General features: G+C 31.2%; 1 protein-coding gene and 1 pseudogene across 1 annotated transcript; both read left to right on the forward strand.

Annotated features, from left to right (window-relative positions):
• The first annotated feature begins 8,502 nt into the window (after positions 1 to 8,502).
• LOC145009894 (actin-depolymerizing factor 1 pseudogene) lies at positions 8,503 to 12,308 on the forward strand (annotated as a pseudogene).
• Positions 12,309 to 21,064: 8,756 nt separating this feature from the next.
• On the forward strand, positions 21,065 to 23,272 carry LOC145011111 (bidirectional sugar transporter NEC1-like). The gene is made up of 6 exons (XM_078969746.1): positions 21,065 to 21,264; positions 21,617 to 21,653; positions 21,747 to 21,957; positions 22,188 to 22,349; positions 22,466 to 22,585; positions 22,827 to 23,272. Exons 1-6 carry the CDS (start codon positions 21,213 to 21,215, stop codon positions 23,010 to 23,012), a joined length of 768 nt encoding a protein of 255 aa, XP_078825872.1. The 5' UTR covers positions 21,065 to 21,212; the 3' UTR covers positions 23,013 to 23,272.
• Positions 23,273 to 24,189: the final 917 nt, after the last annotated feature.

The raw sequence follows: 24,189 nt of genomic DNA on the forward strand, positions 1-24,189 counted from the left end.
TAGCTGCGAATAAGAAGCCAGAAGAACCCTAGAAGTCGACCAAGGAAGCTAGAATCCAAACCTGGGAGTAATTAAGGCGTAATTTCACCATTCTACTTAATTCTTTTGTTTTGTCAACATGATTAAGCAACTTGAACTTATTTGTTTACTGTTATTTACCTTAGTTATGAACTAATTTCTTTAGACTTCTGTTTGGGAATACAAAGTTGACAATATGGTTTGATTGATTGGTAGGATTAATTCCAAGTTGGTGATTAATTGTTATTTTAGCTTGCTAAAGAACCTTGTGTATGAATGATAATTAATTTCCTGTTAATAGGAAGATAATTGATTAGCATGAACATCTATTGATTATCAACCTCATATGATATGTGACTACTATATCATATGTCTAGAATTAATGAACATGAAACTAGGATTAATAAGGAAATTGAGTAAACTCATGTGCAAGCTTGTAAGATGACCATCAAACAAGAGGTTAATTAAGAATAACAAATTAATTAGCTATTGCAAGTCTAACTTAACCCGAATAATTAATCTAGTAAATATAATTAAATTAAGCAATTGGCCACTGTTTGAATTAGTTTATTTGCTAAGGATTAGGGTAGTGAACACAAACTTAATCACTTGAATCGGTAACCAACGAAAGAATTAATCCATTGCACTATTACCTTAAAATCAACCATAAAGTTAACCGAGCTGAACTAAACAGAAGTTTCTTTCCCATTATTGAATCTAGTTAATTTGTTCTTTTCTAGTCTTGCATTAGTTTTAGTTAGTAAGTTTCTAGTCTTGTAAAACTAGAGAAAAAACCCTTATTTGCTAAATTAACTTAGATAGAATTAGTTTTTAATTTAATTTGCCGTTCCCTGTGTTCGATACCCTGCTTATTTAGCTATACCACAATTGATAGGTTCACTGCCTTTTGTGTGTTATTTGATAATTAAAGTAGGATTAAAACTAAGTGAGTTTTACACACATCAAGTTTTTGGCGCCGTTGCCGGGGAACGGTTCTAAATAGTTAATATTATTTGCTAATTGTTATTATTATTTTTTATTGATTTTTTTAGTTTATTTAGTTTATTTTTATTTTTATTTATTATGTATTTTCCAAATCTCGATGCTTTTGATGCTTTTATTGAAGAAGTAGCACAGGAAATTGAGCAAGAAGATGAGGAGTGTCGATGGGATGAAGATTTGAAGAAATTTGATAGATGGTTAGATAACATCTTGCCCAACACACAAGAACAATCTGAGTCACAAGAGCTAGAGTTAAAAGATGAAGAATTTAATCCAGAAAGAGATTTGGAGGAACTAGAAAGGTTGCTGGCAGAGGGGTCAGACGAAGAACAAGAACAAGCTGAGTTGCAGGAACCAAGCTGTGGTTTGACCATTACCATGACATGCCCCCCTGTATTTCCGGTTTGTGTTTCAAAGCATGGGGTGACGATTCCAACTTTGGAGAAAGTTCTAAATCATGATCCATTTATAATTAGTATCCAACCGGTTCCAACCCTTGTCAATATTCTTGGGTTTTATGTATTCAAGCTCGTTTGGCCAATTTTAGAAGTAAAGAGCCAAATTTCACAAATTGGTCCACCAAAGAAGATATTCAATGCAACGGATGGATGGGCATCGAATTTATTAGAAGTTTATTAGGTTGGGAGTCCAGCTAAAGACTCGCACAAAAAGAAGCGCTTGGCGGGAGGCAACCCGTCGTTAGAGTTTGCTTTCTTTTACTCTTTATTTTTTTATTATTTTTGTTTTGTGTTTCAATTTTAATCTTTCAAATCATCGGACTTGTCTGCTTAAGGGAGCGCCTAGCTTAAGAGTGGGGTGAAAAGATTTTGAATAAATAACAAAATTTTAAAAATTAGTAATGTTTTACAAGAGACTCGCCGAGTCCCACCCTGACTCGACGAGTATATACTGATTTCAGAAAAAAAAAAAAAAAAAAAACTTTGACTGCGCGATTGGACTCGCCGAGACTGACCCTGACTCGACGAGTCGATTTTTTTTACAAAAAATAATCATTTCGAAATTACTTTTACATCAAATAGGGTTTTAACCCTAAAAATTCAGTTTTCACAACCACACTCGCCGGGTGCCTCTCTCTCTACAACTCTCTCTCAAGCATTCAAGTGTTCTTCAACTTTTCTTCCAAATTCTCAAGATTTAAACTCTAAAGGTAACAACTTTCTTCTTGATTGCTAGATAGAATGTGATTATAAGGTCATCCATACTTGCAATTTCATGAAAAAAACCCGTTTTTGAAAAGTAATTAAATTCTAGGTTTTCGATTTTTTCATGAATATTGTTGTTTTGAACGTTTATTGTGGCCTTATTACTTAGTAGGAAGTCCCTGAACAAAACCCTTGCAAGAATTTAAAGGTTACATGGTTCAATTTTGTGAGACCCGTCGACCGACTCGTACAGGTCGCGCGACTTGCCGAGTCGGGCATGGACTCGACGAGTCCAGTCGATTTACAGAAACAGTTCGATTTTTTTTTTTTAATTATTATTCTGTGTTTTCTGGGTCTGGTTTATATGTTTTGCAGGAATCATGTTTAGAAGAGGACAATCTTCAAGTGGTAGCCAAGGGGAATTTCCATGGTTAAATTTCCCGCAAATCGAATCCGCTTCAACAATGCGGAAGTGGAAGAAGAAGCTTTCCGATATAAAAAAGAAGGAGATATATGTACCGAACAGAATTGATTGGGAGTGGCTGCAAAATGTACGATATGAAGAAGAATTAGCTCCGTATCTTTTAAAGGAGTTCCAACATGACGGTGAGACGATGATATGTGATGGGTGGAGCCGGGTCTTCCGCATACAAGAGCCGGTATATTTAGAGCTTTGCTTGGAGTTCTTCTCCACGGTATCATTTACCGGTGGAGTAGATGTATATCATCCGGCAAGCTTCACTTTTTGTCTTGGGGGCGAGTATCATCAATGCTCGGTGGTGGACCTTGCTTGCCGACTAGGGATTTATGATCAACCTTTGGTTTCAACGAACCTCTTTCGGGTCTTTTTGGCAACCACTCACATGGTGTTCGCCGATGGAGTTACTAGCACGGGTTGGTGGAATACTATAGGGAATAAAGTTTATATCCCGAAGTCAGCACAAGAAGGGAGCATCCGATCCCCGACTCACCGCCTCATTCACCGCCTTATTTCCTCCACAATCAACCAAAGGAAGGACGATGACAAGGTTTCTAACCTTGATGTTTTCTACCTATGGAGCATTATCACGCCCAACATCTTTTGCAACATCCCGTGGTGCATTGCTTCATACCTCTTGGAGGGTGCGGTCAAAGATCGCAAAACATCTTGTATCAATGGAGGAATGTTTGTCACTCGATTGGCTAATTCATTCGGGTTGATGAACCGTGGTGTCTGGAACCTCCTGACATTGATCCCGACACCCCCATTTAATCCCATTCTTTTCCGCAGAGCACGAATCATTGAAGACTATGGTGGTGGCCATTATGCCATCCCGAATGATGACCCAGTTGTAGGTCCCGAAGCACCGGGAAGGAGGGTGAGATCACGAAGGGAACGGGATGTGGAGGACGAGCCGCCAGTGATTCAAGTCGAGAATGAAGACGTACCAATGGATTGGTACAATGTAGAGATGAGGCGGATGCAGGATCAAATGGCGAGGGGGCTGAATTTTAGCAACCAACCCCACATACGACTTTTTGACCACTTCAATATTCCACATATTGATGGTGGGAATTATCCATACATTCCATCGTGGGACGAGAGGATTGGTGCACGACAAAGCGGAGCTGGGGGAAGTGGAGCCAACGATGATGAGGAGGAAGATGAGGATTGACCTTTGTGTTTTTGTGTTTAAACAATTTCAATTTTTATTTTGTTTTGTTTTTGGTGTGTATGCTTTGAGATATTATTATGTTTAATAGTTGTTTGCTTTAGTTATTTTCAGGATTGCATTTTGATTGCTTGCTTAGGATGGTATAGAGATGTAAAGCATGGATGTTTTTACGTGTGAGAGCGAGTCAAGGAAGCGAGTTTTTATCGTCAAAGTGTCAAGTCCGGTCTTAGGGGTATGAGCGATTGAGTCCGCATGTGAGGAAGGGTTAACGAAGTTGTGAGAGGCTAAAACAGTTGCCACATACCAAGATTTTTCATTCAGTGGCCAACTCGTCGAGTGCACTAAGCTGACTCGACGAGTCGCTTTGTATTTCCAGATATTTTGAGACGGCGCGCTGCTACTCGGCGAGTCTATCGTCAGACTCGACGAGTCATTCATTTTTTGAGCCGAACGACTGCTGATTTGATGCTAATACTTATACCACTTGCATCCTTCTAATTCCATATCCATTCTTGAAGATCTTACACCGATTTTCGCATATTAGAGCGACCCACACGAGACATGGATGGGATGTTCCCATGTATGAAGTTTATTGAAGTTGGAGCTTAAATGAGAGTGATCAACCTATCCACTGCTATCCCAGGGGAGTTTGTTCCAATTCCCTCTTTATTTTTCTGTTTTTATGCATAATATGCAATGAGGGCATTGCATCACATAAGTGTGGGGTAGGGGGTTGGTTACATAATAGTCAAATTTTAAAAAATTTGCATATCAAAAGGATTATTTAGGGTTTAATTTAGAAAATTTTGGTAAAAAAAATTAGGATTCCATGTTAGAATTGTGTTAATAATTGCATGAGAGCCCAAATGTTTAGTTGAGCCTATATACGTTCTAGTGCATTTGTGGCTTCCTTATTTCAGTGAAATCATGAGACAAAAACACGACCCTGCTCAGCCTGAGGGATGTAATATGTTTAGCAGCCTAAACCTGAAATGTATCCAGGAAGATTTTTATCATTAGCCAATAAAGGTTGAGATTGAGCGCCCCTGCTTAAGCATGTAGGGATTTGAGTGAAAAAAAAGTGAGGTATGCATGTAAAAAAAGAGAGAGAATTACAAGAAAAAGTTTGAAGAATTTTTGGAGCATCAAAGTCAAATATCAAATATGAAGATCGAAAATTTCGAAGAAATCCAAAAAAGTTGAAGATACCAAAAATCAAACAAAAAGGTGGTGAATTCAAAGATATCCGAGATCAAATTATCAAGCAAGTGAAGAATTCCAAAGAGCTCCATAGTGGTATCGAAAAGTTGTAATTCTAGATTATGTATGCTTGGGTTGCTCAATTAAAAATACCTTGAGGGTAAAGAGGTTTTCTGAGGATGGATTCGGAGGGTTGCATAAAATGAGCATAGTTCGGGGTGAGTGGGCGAATGTTTATGAGGATTGTGAGTATTTGAAGTATGGGGGGTTTTTAGGAATTTTAGACACAAATGCATGCGTTGCGGTCTTGGCATAATGGCTGGGTTGGATTGGAGTTATTATATGTGATTCTAATGTGTTAAAATTTAGTTTTGCTTGAGGGCAAGCAAAAGACAAGTGTGGGGTATTTTGATATGTGCATATTTAGTGTGTATTAAATGTAGTTTATTTATTAATATATTAGCTAAATTGTTGCATATTATGGACAAAAGGTACTTAAAAGTGTTAAATTATGTTTTTCAGTCCAAAGATGAAGCTCGGAAGCGAAAGGAAGCAAGAGAAGCGGTTAGGAGCTCAAGAGTGGAAAGAAGAAAGAAAACACCCATAAAAGGCTTCTACTCGTCGAGTTGCCCCTTGACTCGACGAGTCCGGTCGCGGATTCAGGAAGATAAGCATTCGGAAGTCAAGATAGTTATCGGATTACGACTATTGTGAGAGGGACTCGACGAGTCACCATATGACTCGACGAGTCGGAACGCATATATAAAGATAACTCTACAATTTGAGAAAAGAGAATTCTGGGAAGTTTCAGAAGTGCTTAGCTGCGAATAAGAAGCCAGAAGAACCCTAGAAGTCGACCAAGGAAGCTAGAATCCAAACCTGGGAGTAATTAAGGCGTAATTTCACCATTCTACTTAATTCTTTTGTTTTGTCAACATGATTAAGCAACTTGAACTTATTTGTTTACTGTTATTTACCTTAGTTATGAATTAATTTCTTTAGACTTCTGTTTGGGAATACAAAGTTGACAATATGGTTTGATTGATTGGTAGGATTAATTCCAAGTTGGTGATTAATTGTTATTTTAGCTTGCTAAAGAACCTTGTGTATGAATGATAATTAATTTCCTGTTAATAGGAAGATAATTGATTAGCATGAACATCTATTGATTATCAACCTCATATGATATGTGACCACTATATCATATGTCTAGAATTAATGAACATGAAACTAGGATTAATAAGGAAATTGAGTAAACTCATGTGCAAGCTTGTAAGATGACCATCAAACAAGAGGTTAATTAAGAATAACAAATTAATTAGCTATTGCAAGTCTAACTTAACCCGAATAATTAATCTAGTAAATATAATTAAATTAAGCAATTGGCCACTGTTTGAATTAGTTTATTTGCTAAGGATTAGGGTAGTGAACACAAACTTAATCACTTGAATCGGTAACCAACGAAAGAATTAATCCATTGCACTATTACCTTAAAATCAACCATAAAGTTAACCGAGCTGAACTAAACAGAAGTTTCTTTCCCATTATTGAATCTAGTTAATTTGTTCTTTTCTAGTCTTGCATTAGTTTTAGTTAGTAAGTTTCTAGTCTTGTAAAACTAGAGAAAAAACCCTTATTTGCTAAATTAACTTAGATAGAATTAGTTTTTAATTTAATTTGCCGTTCCCTGTGTTCGATACCCTGCTTATTTAGCTATACCACAATTGATAGGTTCACTGCCTTTTGTGTGTTATTTGATAATTAAAGTAGGATTAAAACTAAGTGAGTTTTACACACATCAAGTACAGACATGAATAAAGACATGAATAAATAAGTGAAACTTGGAGATCTGTTCCTCAATTAGAAGGAAGATTAAAGACATGAATAAAGTACAGAGGTATATAACTATATTATATATATATATATATATATATATATATATATATATATATATATATATATATATCATTACTAATTTATATGTAACATTTCATAACAGATATTGGGGAGTAACTCCATGTAGTTTCTATTAATATGAGAGCGGGTGGTTGAATGAGGTATATGCAGTTGATTTACATAAAATAACTTGTGGATGCATATCATGGTAGCTAACATGTATACCATGTGTCTATGTTATTTTCGCAATCTTGTGTTTGAATGGAAATATAAAGGACTATGTAGCAATTTGGTACATATTACATATGTTTGGAAACTGCTACGGGTACAATGTAAAGCCAATAAATTAACCTGGAATATGGCCAGTAAATGATCATAATACCATCTTACCACAAAAACGTAGAAGAATGCCTAGCAAGCCAAAGATAATCATGAAAAAATACAACTCATAGATAAAGTGACAGACACACTGTTAGCAAAAAAAGGACCACTTCAAAATGCGGTCTATGTTCCCAAGAAGTTCATAACAAAAGGAAATGTCCACTCAATCAGGTTAATGCAGTTGATGATGTTGATTTATTTTATTACCACGTGCTATTTGATGCAAAAGTAGGTGAGGGGCATAGGGTTGTTAAGGAGGTTGGAGGTGACGGAGAAGTAAGTGAAGGACATGGGGTTGATAACTAGGTTGGAGGTGATACATAAGTTGGTGAGGAGCATAGGGTTGTTGAGGATGGTGGTTATGGACATGAAGGTGTTGTTGGTTTAAAAGTGAATGGTGAGCAAGTGGGTGATGAACAATGACACATACTCTTATTTGATAGTGTAACAATAATAAAAAAATTAAAATTAATTTTTTTGTATTCCATCCGTGATTATTTTTCTTCTGTTTGCTATGGTTTTTGGTATTTTCACTTAATTGCTACATGACTTATTTCATCATTTGTTTCTCAAGATTTGTTCAACGGTGATACGTTTTTATAGTTTTGGTAAGTAACTTAAAATTTATATCATATACTTGAATAATAGTTTTCAAATTAAGGTCCTTATGTGTCAATTTGTTTTTAGGAAAACAAACGCTTGTTGTTGTGTTACACTTATTAAGATGACCAACATCATTCGTTAAAGACTCTCATGAAGCATGAAATGAAATTCAAGGAAATTGTTTGAGATGCGAGAATTTGTTTTCGTTAGTATGATAAATAATGTTGTATATGTATCATTCATTTTCATTTGTTGATAATAAATGGTATGCAAATCAGGTTTCTTCTTCATGATTAATTTATATATAAAAAAAAAAAAGATAAACATTAATCCCACTTACTAAATATAGTAACTTGCATGTCTCTTTACTTGGAAATGTCCACATTTGGACTATTTTTTAGATCAAACATGTAACACTAAAAAAAAGGGTTGGCTTGTGAAATGGACATAAACTCCATGTTTGAGGGATTTCATTTTCACCTGTTCCTAAGTGTAGGAAAAGAGAGTTCAATTCAATTTCATTCATTTTTTTCAATCAAAAGATGAAAATACCCTCCTTACACGTATATAAAATGTAGGCAAACACAGCGTCTGGAATGGCGGTGCATGATTAATGCAAGCTGAAATTCTTGGAATTGAAAGCAAAAAAGAAGGTTTCGCTTCATTGTTTTCAAGATTGAGGAAAAACAAAAATCAAAAAATTATGGAAAAAGATGGTGATCCAACTAAAAGCCATGAAGATTTTGTTGCTTGCCTTCCTGTTTCTGAGTGTCGATATGATGTTTTTTACTATGACTTTGTCACTCGAGAGAATTGCCAAAAAATCAGGATCTTTTTCATTGCATGGTAAGATTTTAAATAGGTTTTATAATCGTAATAGTAATTTTAATGTGTGTATATATATATATATATATATATATATATATATATATATATATATATATATATATATATATATATATATATATATATTACTACTACTTTATAATAGAAGTTTAAAAGTTTTTAAAACCAAAATCTTAAAAACAAGGAGGTAATATATGAACCCTTAGATTTAATTGTGTGGTATAGATTATCATGTAAATAGATTTGAACCAATCAAGAACAAATATTCATGATATAAAATAGAAGAACTAATATGTTTATTATATTTCCCTCTTTGAAATATGATCCATGCACTCTCAATATCTCTCTCCACATAAACCCTAACCTAAAAATCTCTAAACCTAAGAATAACACTTACTCCGCCGGAACAAAAATACGCTGCCACACATACCGCACCATCGTGATTGTATATAGACGCACCACAATAACCTCCTTCTTTGATTCCATTGTGATTGGATATGACATAGCACATCCCCCACCACCGAAACCCTTGTCACAACCATTTTGAGATTGTGTATCGACGTTGTTAACACTAGCTGCTGACATTCCACTGTCATGTACTTCTGCTGAAAAACATAGCCACTTACATTCCGCCAATGTGTGCCACTACTGGAAGCTGTACCGTCTAACATTCCTTTTCTGTGTGCCACCGTTGAAACCCTTTATCAGATTTGAGAAAAAAAAAAACAAAGCAAACCGATAGAACACGAAGAGGAACGTATGAGAGAGAGAGAGATACGAGTTTATGAATATTGTATGAAAAAGTGTTTAAGATATGGTTTGAAAAGGTTTTTCTGAAAAAATGTTCTAAACTCTATTTTGTTATTCTTCTTTTATGTTTGTGATATAAAGTTAGTTTTCTTTCTTATTTTGGGGGTTTAATTTTTTTTTTTTTTATATATATAAAGATATTTCTGTATATTTGTATCTAACAGTGGTGTGCTAGATTTGCATGTGTGTCATAGATATGTGTTTTTAGTTGTGTGTTTTTTGTTTAGTGGTTTTGCATGGAAACAAATATGATATTGTGTTTATAGTTTGTTGTGTGAATATTATTCCCTTAGGAGGAATATTTATTTAATTTTCTTGATTCAAGATCATTGAAAGTATTCTGTTTTCGATACAAGATTTCCATAATATTTGAGTTTATAGATTTTGTTTGATTTTTTTTGAGAAAGATTTTATTATGGTTTTTTCTTATAATGTTATGAAGGCGACTGCCATATTCAAGTTTGTAGTTTTTGCTTAGATTCCAGTTTAGAGTTTAATAACTAGGTTTTTTTAAAGCTTATCGTCTGGAATTTGTTTACTGAGTAGAGTTATAACCATGACTTTTTTTAAAGTTACGTGTGTATATTCGTTATATATTGGTTGTTTTCAACTTATATCATTCCATCTATCTAGAAGCTATGGGAATTGTTCTCTGGAATTGTAACCAACACATAAATTTAATAAACCGTTTAAATAATGTGATTCTAAACATTTGTCTGTGTCTGACTGTCTGTATGTTTCTTCCAGGAGCACTTGCTTTTTTTTAATTTTGTTTTATTTTATTTTATTTGTAATAACTGATGTACAAAGAAGATCGCAAGGAAAAAAAGGTAAAACAAATTTTAATCAATTTTATGCATTATAATAGAATTAAATAGTCATTGTTATCATGTAGCAAGTATTATGGGATAATACTTCAACAAAGGTGTTGACTTTGGAGGATGTACTATGGTTTAATATGAACTTTGTTCTTTGGGTATTTCAAACTATTATTAGTTCCAAGGAACCATATTTTTATTTGTTACCATACTTAAATGTTTTAAAATTTATGGTAAACATGCATTGAGATCAATAATCTAGACTTGATAAAACAAACAGGTTTCGGGTTACAATATATCTCAAATCTCTTCACGCCTTTGAAGCATACCCAATTCAGGTTCAATAAATTGCCTCTTTAGCCATTATATGTCACATTTATTGATTAAAAAAAGTAGAAGTCTCTTCTTTTTGGCCGAATTTTAGTAAACTTTTCTATTTTATGCAGATACTCAAAACTGAGTTCTTTCATGCCGCTCGTTATTTTGGAAATCTTACAATTGACTTGGATGAAATGATGATTCACCAAAACATTGTGATTTTATATATATATATATATATATATATATATATATATATATATATATATATATATATATATATATATATATATATATATATATATATATATATATATAGTCACCAGATCAACTTTTTTAGTTCCCATCCAACATTCTTTTTGTAATCAGGGCATTTTTCACTCTTGAAGGTCACATTCTTATCTCTCACACCACATATACATCAATGAATCTTGTTGTTAGTACTTATGCCTCTTTTAGGAATTGCAACTCCCTTGATCCGAATTTTTCATTTGTCAAGGTTGTTGCACCTTATGCACAAAGTTAGATATTTTTCATTGATGTTTTAACAATATAAGTGGTCGTTTTTTTTTTTTTTTTTTTGACCTAACTATACACATGCAATAGTACATAAGATTTACTGCTTTGAAAGCATGGAAGGTAAACATTTATAAAATAGATCCAAGTTTAATCAAATAGTAGACTTGGAAATTGACCGTTACAGACTTGGATTCACGGCTGTGTGGCTACGTTATATGTGAATGCCATTACTCTTGATGAAAAATAGCAGTAAGAGGAATCTTTCCACAAACAAGTACTAATGATCTAAATTGAACATCTTGATAATTTTTTCAGGTATATGATAATTGGGTATTCGAGTGTTATTAGTTATGTCATTTGTAGATTCAAGATGTCTTCTGTACATATGAGATCAAAGTAACTACCACCCGACAATTTGAAGGGAGAGTTGGAATGCATTTTCTGCAAATCCCCTCTGATTTAATTATATTATTTGATGGGTGGTGACCATGATTGTAATCCCTAAGCTAATGATAGCTACATATTGCAGGAATTCCTTATTTCGTTATATGGAAAGTCGCGAAATCTATAGGTGAGTGGAGTACATTTTTATTATTTTCATTAAAGTGAATACTTTTCTTGAAACTTTAATGTTAATTTCTGCTAAATGATGGATAAGACGTTGTAATTGGCATAAAATTGGTTTGAACTTTGTTTTCTTTTAAATCTAAAGAATGTATGTCGATCTTGGCTCCAAAAAAATGAGCTGAATGATAGTAATCTCCCTATGGATCAATAGCTTTAATCCAAATCGATTTTTGATGGTTTTATTTTGATTTGTTCCAAGTCAAGTTCTTGTAATTAACTTTTTAATTTAAAGTAATTAATTTCAGTTACTTGAAATTTGATTTTTTAGTGAAAAATTTACATTGAGAAAATGCAATAGTGAAAAAAATGAATTAAAAAGGTGAGGTTGCTTTTTCAAGAGGGAACTTGATGGGATTCAAGTGGAGCTTCAAGCAACAGATCCAACAGAGATGGATCTTGATGTGTTCAAAAACCTATCCAATTACCAATTAGAAAAAATAGAAAACTTTTGATCGTTTATTGGTTTATTAGAGAAGAGATGTTAATATTTTGGTTGGGTTATAAGGTGTTATTATGATGGTTTGTTGTTAAAAAGTCTTATGGATGTTGTTTTTCAGATTTTGGGTGATATTTCGTGATGTGAAAATTTTGCATTAGTTTCGGATGGATGACATGATAACTTGTGGTTTTTACAATGAGTTATTGTGTTGTTGGTTAAAGCCTTAAAGCCTCCACATCAATATTTCAACTTGAATTTTTGTTGTTGTTTGCAAGCCACATCAGATTTGATATTTGATCTTTCACAGAGTGAAAGCCTTACAATTAAGTTTATGTGTTCCGCCATTACACCACTTTCTAGATTACGTGAGTGAATGATTATATATGATATAATTTGATAATTAGTTATTAATAAAATTATAATTTAATAAATATTTTAAATATTTAGATTAATATATACTAAATAAAATTGATAAAAATATTTGTTAAATAAAATTTAAAATGATTGTTGATGTGTGAGGCGGGATAAATTTCAAAAGAAAAGTAACATTACAATTACAATGATGTAAAAACTAATTGCAAAGTTGATATCACACGGTTAAAAGATTAGTGACATTGTACTGATATGAATAATATTAGATGTACATGTTAGGGATGCATGTTGGCGGTCTAGGTTTTGGATTGGTCTCGAAACGGTTTGGTCTTTCGCACGTTTTTTTTTGGTTTAGTTATGGGGGTTTCTATGGCTGGTTTCAAGTTTTTATGTTAACAAATATGTGAAACGTGTAATTAACATAAAAATAATACATATAGAAAACATGCATCGCTTACTACAATGCAACTTTAGCAAATCATAATATATCAAACTTGTTGCAAGTAATTCCAAGACATTAAAACAACTTTACGACCAAAATGAACATTTGTAATAGTTTACTGAAACTTTGTGTTTGGTTTTTTATGTTTACCCCATTAAACAAAAAAACTACCACTTAAAGGGTGTTTGGAGAAATTAACTTATAGCTTATTAGTTTATAGCAATGTGAAAAAACAGTTTTTGTAAAAGTGTTTGTATTAGAAATAAGCTATAAGCTATAAGTACGTGGGATGATTTTTAAATTTTGCTTGTTTAGTTTATTCCCACCACAATAAGTTAATTTTTAATGTTTCATATCAAAAAACTTGAACTTAAGTTAAGGTGATGGGGATAAACAATAAGCTATAAACTATTTGTTTTTCCTTTTCAAAACACTCTCTTAATACATTGCAATTTTGAAACACACAAAGAAGATAGGAACATTTTTTCATGAAAAATGGAAAAAAGACAACCAATAAACAAGTCCTAAATAGTAATGGTCAAATTGGTGTTGATTTTGGGTTTGTGATATGTTTTTCTTAATGATAGAATTGTATTAGATTTATATATATATATATATATATATATATATATATATATATATATATATGTGTGTGTGTGTGTGTTACAAAGAGAAAAATACTTAAATTTGGGTTTTTAAACCAACTAACCCGATTAAACTTAAGTTGGTTTCTATTGCATAATAAAAAATATGATGAAGAAACAATAATATCGAAACCGTCATTCATAATCCTTTGCATACAAACTTTTATTGAATTAAAAGAATCAGATGACAATAATGAATATCAAAATTGTAACTTTCTATAAAAAAAATGTTTGTATCCTAAATAATTTGTTGTCTGCCGCCAAGTAAAACGTGACATGCAAAATCAGGTATTTAATCACATCATTGAATCGACCAATTATTAAATATCTCACTACAGACGAGTGACACTACAACTGACAAAGTCTTCGTATGTGGCCTTTGTTTTTTTGTAACTTAGTTGGTAGTTGGAAGTTGAAATATGATAATTGAAATTATAGCTTTTATTTTCAACTCATGTTAACCTACATATGTCCATGTGTCCTCGTTATAGTACCATGTAACATGTGCATTACACCGGTGTGCCACACGTCACATCAAGCTCATTTGCTTTAGGTATAAGTGTGATACGAAACCAGTATCGACCAGTACCGTTCACGATTTTCTGAAAATCAAATTCGATCCAAGTTCAATCCCAAATACCGAACTGAATTAACATTATCGATAATGGTAATGGATTTCAGTATTAGCACCGGTACCTAGTGTTGTAAAACTCACTGAGCTAACCGATTACTCATCCGAGTACTCGCTACTCAGTTCCTTACGGATGCGAGTTACAAAATCTCGAGTACTCCCCGATCGGTTCATTACTAGACCGAGCAGTGTTTAAAACCCAGTTAACTCGGTGATTAATATGTATAATATACTTAATGATATTTAGACACACATGTGATTATATATATATGTATATATATATATATATACACACACACACACACACTAAGTTAAAACTCGTGGAACCCACATATGCTAATTTTAAATAGAATTAAAAATTGATTATGTAATAAATCATTGAAAGTAAGTTGTTATTTTAAATTATCTATGACACGCGTAAAACATAAAAGTTACATTCGGTCCAAACCTTTTTGATTATTTGGAAAGCTTTATGTAAACAATAGTTCTTAAGGAAGATCCAACAAACAAACTCAAATGTTAAAAAAAAAAAATCAAACAAATTAAAGTATGTTGCTATTTTTTGGTTTAACCCTTATAAAATAATGAATTGGAGGAGAAAAGTACCCTTTTCTTTCATACATAATTCCATCATTGTAACACTTTTTTTTTCATCTATAGCTCCAACCCTGCATGTTGTCGACCCAGTGTAAGCTTGTAATAAGTAAAATTTGCTAGTTAAAATATATAAAGGTTCAATGAACATAAGCAGTATCAGAAGACTTCAACTCACATATGATCAAAACGATATGTATGAAATAGCAAGATAACTTGAGGATCAATAATGATATCATATAATATGTTTTAAAACAAAAAATATGAAAAAATTAGAAATTTGATCTTTATAGTATTTTTCTTTTTACAATTTTAGTCCAAGGACAAAATGATCATTTGTAAAATATCAGTTATGGGAATGCTAATTTTTTATATTTTTCTAAGGAATAAGGGTAAAATTGGAATTACAATATGTTTTTTTGTTTGGACGGATAAAAAAACAACGACATTTCCCTCACCTGAAACAACGGTGTTCAAAACCATGACCAATACATTTCTATTGATAACCAATATAATGGCAGCTTATAATAACCGAGAACCAAAATAAAAATAAATAAATAAATAAAACATGCTCTAAAAAATGTGTTCTATTAGTGTTTTCCGAATGACAACAACCTCATAAGTTAGAAAAAATATCAAAACAGCCCCATAACTTGGTAAAAAAAAAGCCAAAAACAACATCTGTTTGAAATGCATAAGAATTGTCAGAACAACCATTCTAACTTATAAAATAAACGTAATAAATAGGCTCCTAAGTTAAAAAATTCGACAAAAACAGCCCCTTGTTTCAATTTCCTAAAAACTACCAAAATAGCCCCTAACGTGAAAAAATATGTCAAAAAAAGCCCTGTATACAATTTTGATTTTTTGTTATTTTACAAATTTTATGTTTTTTTGACAGATTTTAATATTTTGTGACAAACTTTATGGTATTTGTTTTTATTGACTACTGGAGCCCTTTTTATTGTTGAAACATTCAAAAGTTCTTCTCTTTGAGCTTGTATTTCATCTAGTTTTCTGAGAATTGAAAGTGTTCAAACAAATAACACTATTTACGACTCTATGAAACACTTATAAATTTACAATTAGTTAAATATTTTAATTTCTTTTCTTAACATCTACATATATATATATATATATATATATATATATATATATATATATATATATATGTAACATGCAACAAACCAAAGTCAAAGCATTTTAGTAGCAATAATCTCAAAATCAAAAATTAAAAGCTTTAAAGAACCTTACAACTCGTCGGATTCCTCTTCATGGATCAACTAAAGAATCTCTCAAAAAGACATCATACGAATTAAGAAAACAAAAATGTAATAAACAGTTTTATAGGAATGGTCCCTGTTGAAAATAAAAAACAATTTTTTTCATTAAAATTTGTCAAGTACAATTCAGGGTCAATGCAGGAGTAAAATGATCATTAAACTGAAAAAGGTTGGATTCTCAATTTTATAGGAAAGTAAGCTGCTATTCTCGGATTTGTTTTGTGTTATGGTTAAAGTAGGATGACATAAAGTATAATGCAAGAAAGTACATAGCTAAAAAAATATTTAAATCTTCTTATACAAACAATTTCAAAAGTTCATCTATGTTGTCAAATATAGTAATTGTATAAAATGTTACAGAAGGAATGAAAAATAAATAATGTCATGAGAACCATAAATATTCATCTTTGTATTTTGATTTTATGTTTAATCTTATTCCTTGTTTAAAAAGTGTTAATTTTCATGTTTGATGTGTGATATGCATACAAAATAGTAGCGGATGTGGATTTACCTCAAAGATTACAGAGAGTCTTGTCTTTACAGGAATAATCGTATGTTGAACGGATATACAACAAGTTTACAAACCCTTTAAACCAAAATAATATTCTCATTGTACACAACACAACCCAAATATCAATCCATTTTGTTTAATCAATACAATTTAACATATACTTGGGAAGCTATTTAGGATTATCCAAAACATTCTTCACAAACTTTACAAGGCCTCAGCTAGTATCAGATTTCTCCAATGTTGCAAAAGAATGCCACCTTTGTTAGTGTAAGAGCAAAAAGGAAACAATGGTTGTTCCTAAATTTAGCAGATTAACTATGAATTTGAATATAATAATAATAATCACTTCATTTGTAATGTTGAAAATAAATTTTTATGTAAAAACAAGGAGTGAAGTTACTATTGTAATTGTTGTAATTCAGAAGCTTCTCAATGAGATCAACATGAGTCAACATTCTTCTGCAACAATAACGTACAACTCCCAAAGCATCAAGAGCATATCTGCATGAGTCAACAAAAAAAAGACCATAAATTGTGAATGAATCAAAGTTCTTATAAACACAAAAAATATATACCAAAGGAAAATAAGAACGTGGGGAAAAGGATTTAGCACCATTTTATAAAATGTTTACAGTCTCCTTTTAGAATCCATATAAATTCTACAAACCAAATTAGACATGAATGAAAAAGTAAGATTAAAAAAAATATTATGTATCAATTGGAGAGTAATTAAAGAGATTATAGCTTTTTATTCCAAAATCGAAACACAAAGTGGTTTTTCCCCTACTCTTTGTATTGTTGAAAGTTTTTAAGATGCTTTAAACACTATGTTTCTTTGTTTCTTAAATTTTTTTAATACTTAACTAACATGTTTATTAAAGCAATCAACAAGTCATCAATATACTTAAGATCAACCATTCGATGAAAACAAAAACAGGCATCGAAAATTCCTAACCCTTCTATTTAATCAGACTGAAGAAGATCAAGATACAAATTCATATCACGAATGCCATTAAAAAAATTATAACAAATTTCAATACCTCAAACATAGTGTATCATTTATAACATACTCGCGTCATCTACTGAGGATTGGCTATGAACCTATCAAATAATAGCAATAATATTGCCAATAAAATCAAAATATAAAGTAAACACTGAATATATGTTGAAAATGATACATGAGGTTATAACACACACACATACACACACACACACACACACACACATATATATATATATATATATATATATATATATATAGCAAACAAAATACCAAGAAATAGCAAACAATAGGCATCAATTTGCAGCAAAAAATAGCTAATGGAGAGAAGATGCACCGAATATTTACCATTGTTGCTCAAAACTGCATTATTTCACTATTTTTGTCTTTACAGATAAAGTTTTTAGATCTTTACACAAAAGGAGCCCGGTAGCAGAGGGCTAGGAAACAAAACAATCGATCGATAAGATGAAAAGGATTAGGGTTTAAGAGAGATAAATGGAGAAGAACACAACTAAAAAGGAAACCGTTTAGGGATTTTCGATGCGTAAATTACAATCGAGAATTTGGGGGAGTTTGAATTTTGATTTTGATTTTATGGAGAAGAAGAAACATCGGCTAAGGATACGAAACTGTTTAAGGCAGTATTGGTATTTCACTTTAAAATTTTGAACGGGAAAAATCGATGGAGATGGCTTAAAGAATGCCATGTGGAAAAAAGCTTATTATTTATTAGATTAGGGAATATATATATATATATATATATATATATATATATATATATCCTAAATTTTTTCGTAATTATTCATGAAATGTGACCATTATGTGTTTTTTTTTCAGTTTTGTGTATTCACATGTATCTAATTTTGTTATATATTTTAATCAAATTATGATTTTGACATATATAATTTCCCTAGAAATATTTCTACATGAATTACCACATATGAGTACTCCCCGAGTACTCGCTACTCCCTAGTTGGCCGAACAGGTACCGAGTAACGAGTTTTACAACCTTATCGATACAAGATCGAGATTTGGTACTGGCCGTTCATCCCTACAAAGTACATTGAGAAGTTTAATGCAACCATATTCAAATGAGACAAATACAAATTACAACTTATTTGAAGTAACTTAGACTGAAAGTTTCCAATAATGAGCGTAAATGTATTACAAAAGTACAACAATCGACCATGATGTGTCATTCTATTTAGAGAGTGTTTCAGAGTGTTTAATTAAAAAGATAATGACTTTTTAACTTAATAGTTTATTAGCTTATAGTGGTACGAAAATTGATTTTTTTTAAATGTTTGGATTAACTTATGTGGTATGAAAACGCTATAAGTTGATAACATTTTTTTAGCGTTTGACAAAATGACAAAAAAAAAAAAAAATGCTTCCTAAAGGTGTGAGACACCTATAAATTATATGAAGTTTTTGATAAATTATGAGAGAGTAACTTATAACAAATTAATTATTAGAGATGTATGATAACTATAAACTATTTTTAAAAATATTTATCCAAACATTTATTAGCTTATATCGGTTTAGAACCGGTAATAAGCTAAAAAAACTCAATTTTTTAACTTTTCCAAACACCCTCTTTTAGTAAGTATGTATGATAAACACAAGGTTTCAAATCGTTTGATAGGATTTTGAATGTAAGCTTTTGATGGACAAAAAAGTTTTAATATGAAAAAAATAGAAGAAACACAATGTTATTAAAAAACAAATATTTGAGATGTAGCAAAAAAACATGCAATGTAGACAACTATAAAATTGTAACCTACCCAACACGTATGTATCCAATTTAAATAATGTATGGTAAACCCAAATGTGTCTTCATTCCCATTTTTCATAATGTTACTTTTACATACATACAGACACACATACACACAATGTGTGGTGCCTACAATTGTGAATGTGTATTGAATCTATTGATCAATTGTTTTCAAACCTTTATCTACAAGTTGAGGAGAAAATTGTCAAAATTTTAACGTTAAAAGGCAAAAGCATTAATTAGTTGTCCAAATTTCCACACATAATCATTTCCATAAACACATAAAACTAACAATTTTATGTCATATTTACAAGTTGCTAAAAATAGTTCGAGCTTTATAAGAGTATGTAAATATTATAAACTTTATTCTCACAATTGTGTTTAAAAATATCGTACTTAAAGACTTAAGTACGATATTTTTAAACACAATTGTAAGAATAGAGTTTATAATATTTACATACCCTTATAAGCTCGAACTATTTTCAACAACTTTTAAATATGACATAAAATTGTTAGTTTTATATGTTTACAAAAACTACGGTATTATGTTTGAGTGGATTAGCTAAAAGCTAGAAGATTAAAGTTTGAAACTTCAACTTGGAAGTTTAAATAGTTGGAAAGTGTAATTTTTGTATATAAATATTTGACAAACCTAATTGAAAGATTTTGAAAGTTGTAAAAAGATACGAAACAAAATACTTAAAAGCTTAAGGCTTATATAAGCTTTTAAAAATGATTTGAAATAGTTTTTAGATTATATTTTTTTTTCTTTAAAGTAAAAGTTTTAAGTTTGTACTGATAAACAAACCTATTTCTTTAATTCGAAGTTTTTTTTTTTTTTTTTCTAAAACTCAAAACTTAAAAGCTTTTTATCGAACATAGCCGCAATATATACATATGCTACGTTTCAAAAATATGTAAGAAATTAAAGCATATTTGGGGACTTAATTAGGAATACCTCATTCTCATACATAAAATATTAAGTGTTGAACTCATTAAGTAAAAAAAAAATGAGACTAAGCAAACAAAATGAAAGATTTTTGTGTCTGTCTTTATTAAAAATTAAAATATCATATTTGGAAGTCTAATTTTTAAATGTGATATTTATTTTTCACAAACTTTCAAAATATCATTTGATCAAATCATTTATATAATATTTAATAATAATCTTCTATATTTTAAAATATTATAATTATAAAAAACTAACCTCTTTCCTTCTATATTGATGGAATCTTATGAATGTATATCATAAATCTAAGTGCCGTCACTTCTATCATTATACTTCTAACAACAATAACATTTATGTAAGAAAATTGTCTACCTTGTAATTTATTTGATATTTTTAGGGACAACACATGAGACTATACATATTTTAGTAGTACATTTTCATGTAAACTCCCCTAATTATGTCTTCACAAAACACCATAATGACAATTCTCCCCAACCCCGTGTATTTATAACCCTAAAATGCATCCAAATTCACTAATACTTTTGTGGCTACCGAATCTCCGAAACTGTTCAAGTTACGGATAAACCATTAGCTTTGTCTACCAAACTTTGAGTATATATAGCAACTTTGTATTAGGATTTCAACTCACTCGCCCATCAAGCTTAAACATCAATAAAAGCATTGAGATCGAGTCTACCTAAGACATTGGACGATATGTTGGTCTTCTTGAATGCTCACATCTTGGCTTTTGTCTTCGGTCTCTTGGGTATTTATTTTATGATGCATAATCTAAGTTACATGTGTAATTTATAAGTACAAAAAAAATCCACAAAACATGTAACTTTAAGAGGCAAAAAGGCATCGTGGAAAATTATATTTAGTAACAACTCGTCCCGTCGTAATTTCAAAGATGACTTCTCAATAGTTTTTTTGTATAAAGTCGAGTTGTCTTAAGGTTGAATCATGTGGAATTCAAACCTCAGTCGACTCCATTGAAAATGTTTAATTTTCAAATGACTACGTAGAGTATCATGCCATTTTTATGGTGATATTATAGTATTTAATATCACTTTTATCAATCACATCTTATTTTAAGATTTTGTATTGTGTTTGTATAGGTAATATCATCGCCTTCATGGTTTTCTTGGCTCCATTGTAAGTTTGAAACTCAGCTTAATTATAAACCGATAGTATAATTATAATTTATTTGTAATTTATTGATGTTTCTTAAATCTTTTACTTCTATAGGCCGACATTCTATACAATTTATCGAAAAAAATCATCAGAAGGGTATCAAGCTATCCCATACATGGTTGCTCTTTTTAGTGCAGCATTGTTGTTGTACTATGCTTTTCTCAAGACGAATGCATACATGATCGTTAGCATTAATGGCTTTGGATGTTTAATTGAAATAACTTACCTTGCAGTGTATATATTTTATGCACCCATAATTCTAAAGGTACATAATCTTCTTAAGTAGAAGATCCATGATGACATAAACAAATAGTAACATAAACGTTTTGACAAAAAACATTCCTTTAACAGCACATTTTATCACAAAATAATGTTTTCGTTGTGCATGTTATCCAAAATATTTCCATGTTTAATATAATCATTTAGTTGTAATTTGAGTAGTTGTTTATACCATATCTTATGCTTTATCGGTTTATATCATGATACCGTTTCCAGATATCCACAATAAAACTGATATCAATATTCAACATTGGTGGACTTGGTTTAGTGATGGTAGTCTCACTTACCTTAGCAAAAGGACCCAAAAGAGTTGCACTTGTTGGGTGGATATGTGCTATTATCAACCTTGCGGTGTTTGCTGCTCCTCTAAGCATCATGGTAAGAACTTATTATCCCGAAAATTTTAATCAAACTTTGCAAAGTTAGTGATGACATCAAAAGTCTCGCAATATATTGAATATGTGTGCAACTCAAAATATTGTGCATTTATGTAGAGGAAAGTGATCCGAACGAAAAGCGTCGAGTACATGCCATTCATGCTCTCATTTTTCCTCACTCTATGTGCCATTGCATGGTTCTTTTATGGCTTCTTTGTAAATGACTACTACATAGCGGTAAGTAAAGTATATTTTTAGCAACACTCTTTACGTCGTTATCCATACCTATTTTTTTTTTATGGCTAGCTCACACAACCCCTTAACTACTCTTGATTCTATAAATTTCGTCCCAAGTGGAACTTGAACCCTTAGGCCTCCACCTACTAGCTAAACAAACCTTCCTAATGACTTATGATAGTTCATACCCTTTGGCATCTCTATTCAGATAATGATCTACTGTGGAACTTTACTTTTATAGGTACCAAACATCGTTGGATTCTTATTTGGGATCACTCAAATGATACTTTATTGTGTGTATAAGGATTCTAAAAAGAAAACGGGTGAGGATCAGGTAGTGAAACCGAATGGAAAAGGGATGAGTCAAGGAGATTTTGATGTGGAAGTTATGGTTTGCGACAATAATCAATCATTGCACAATAAGTAATTTTGTTATGGTTTATTCAATATATAATAGAAGATGCATATCTATGAAGGAAAACTTATTTTGAGTGAGTTTTTTAATATGTTAGTTGAAGATAAGGTAAAAAGACTATATCACCCTTTGTAGGATGAGCATTTAAGATCAATAATATGGTGGGTAGTATAGGGGTGATAAGTTTTAGCCATTACAAACAAATAATGTGGTGTGACATCCGAGCTTGAAAGCTTAAGTGTTATCAATGGTATTAGTTATACATTTTTATAGTGTTTTACTATTTTATATTTTTTTAAACATGTTGAAGTTACATATTTAATTTATTACTTGATCCCATAAAAATATTTGTAGAATATGATTTGATGATATCATTATTTTTGTGTTGAACACTTTTTATTTTGAAAATAGAAAACTATTTTTATTGAATTTCATATGGTCTTCCTTGAAGGAAAAAAAATACAATTACTGATTCATTCTTGTTCTTTTTTGTATACATCACGTATATTCTCGTATATGATATTTACAATATTCGTTCATACATCCTACTAAATGACTATATTTTTTTTGGAAAGGGAACTTCCCTAACGAGGGTTTCCGGGCTGTTATTAGGCTTAGTAAGATGACGAGTCTAATTTGTTTAAATTCATAATGTTTGATACCACAATTAGAAGTCTTTTATTCGTTCATACATCCTACTATATGCCTCTTATGTATGGTAAGAAGTTGAGTCTCAATCATGTCGTGACTCAATTAGATCTGACTAATCAACAACTATCAAACAAACCACTAAGATGATTATCAAAAGCTATATGACCGAATTAGATGTTTCTAATTATAGTATCCAACAGTCTCAATATGATCAAATCATACCCAATCTCTTATTAGACCTATTAAGAGGCATATCAAACAACTACATAGACAAAATTATATGGTTTGTCTATGTGGTTCGGAATAACTAGTCGGTTAAGGAAAACTATTAAAATGTCTATACGGTTGTCCATGTGGTTTTAGTTTATTATCTAGTTGGTAATTGTGGTTTCCATTTGTTACAAGATTGATATGAAATCACCATGTTATATATGATTAGTTTTTGTTTTTGTTTTGTTTTGTTTTTTGTTTTTTGTTTTTTGTTCTTTTTTTCGGAATGAAAATAAAAAAATTTAAAAGTACATAATATTACCCTATC

Source organism: Lactuca saligna, chromosome 8 (assembly GCF_052625555.1).
Source record: "Lactuca saligna cultivar CGN05327 chromosome 8, ASM5262555v1, whole genome shotgun sequence".
NCBI lineage: Eukaryota > Viridiplantae > Streptophyta > Magnoliopsida > Asterales > Asteraceae > Lactuca > Lactuca saligna.

Excerpts from the sequence above, each read along its gene's own strand:
- LOC145011111 (XM_078969746.1), top strand. The coding sequence starts at position 21,213 with ATGTTGGTCTTCTTGAATGCTCACATCTTGGCTTTTGTCTTCGGTCTC. Across the intron at positions 21,654-21,746 it reads ATGGTTTTCTTGGCTCCATT|GCCGACATTCTATACAATTT; the intron begins GTAAGTTTGAAA and ends TTACTTCTATAG. Across the intron at positions 22,350-22,465 it reads CTGCTCCTCTAAGCATCATG|AGGAAAGTGATCCGAACGAA; the intron begins GTAAGAACTTAT and ends GCATTTATGTAG.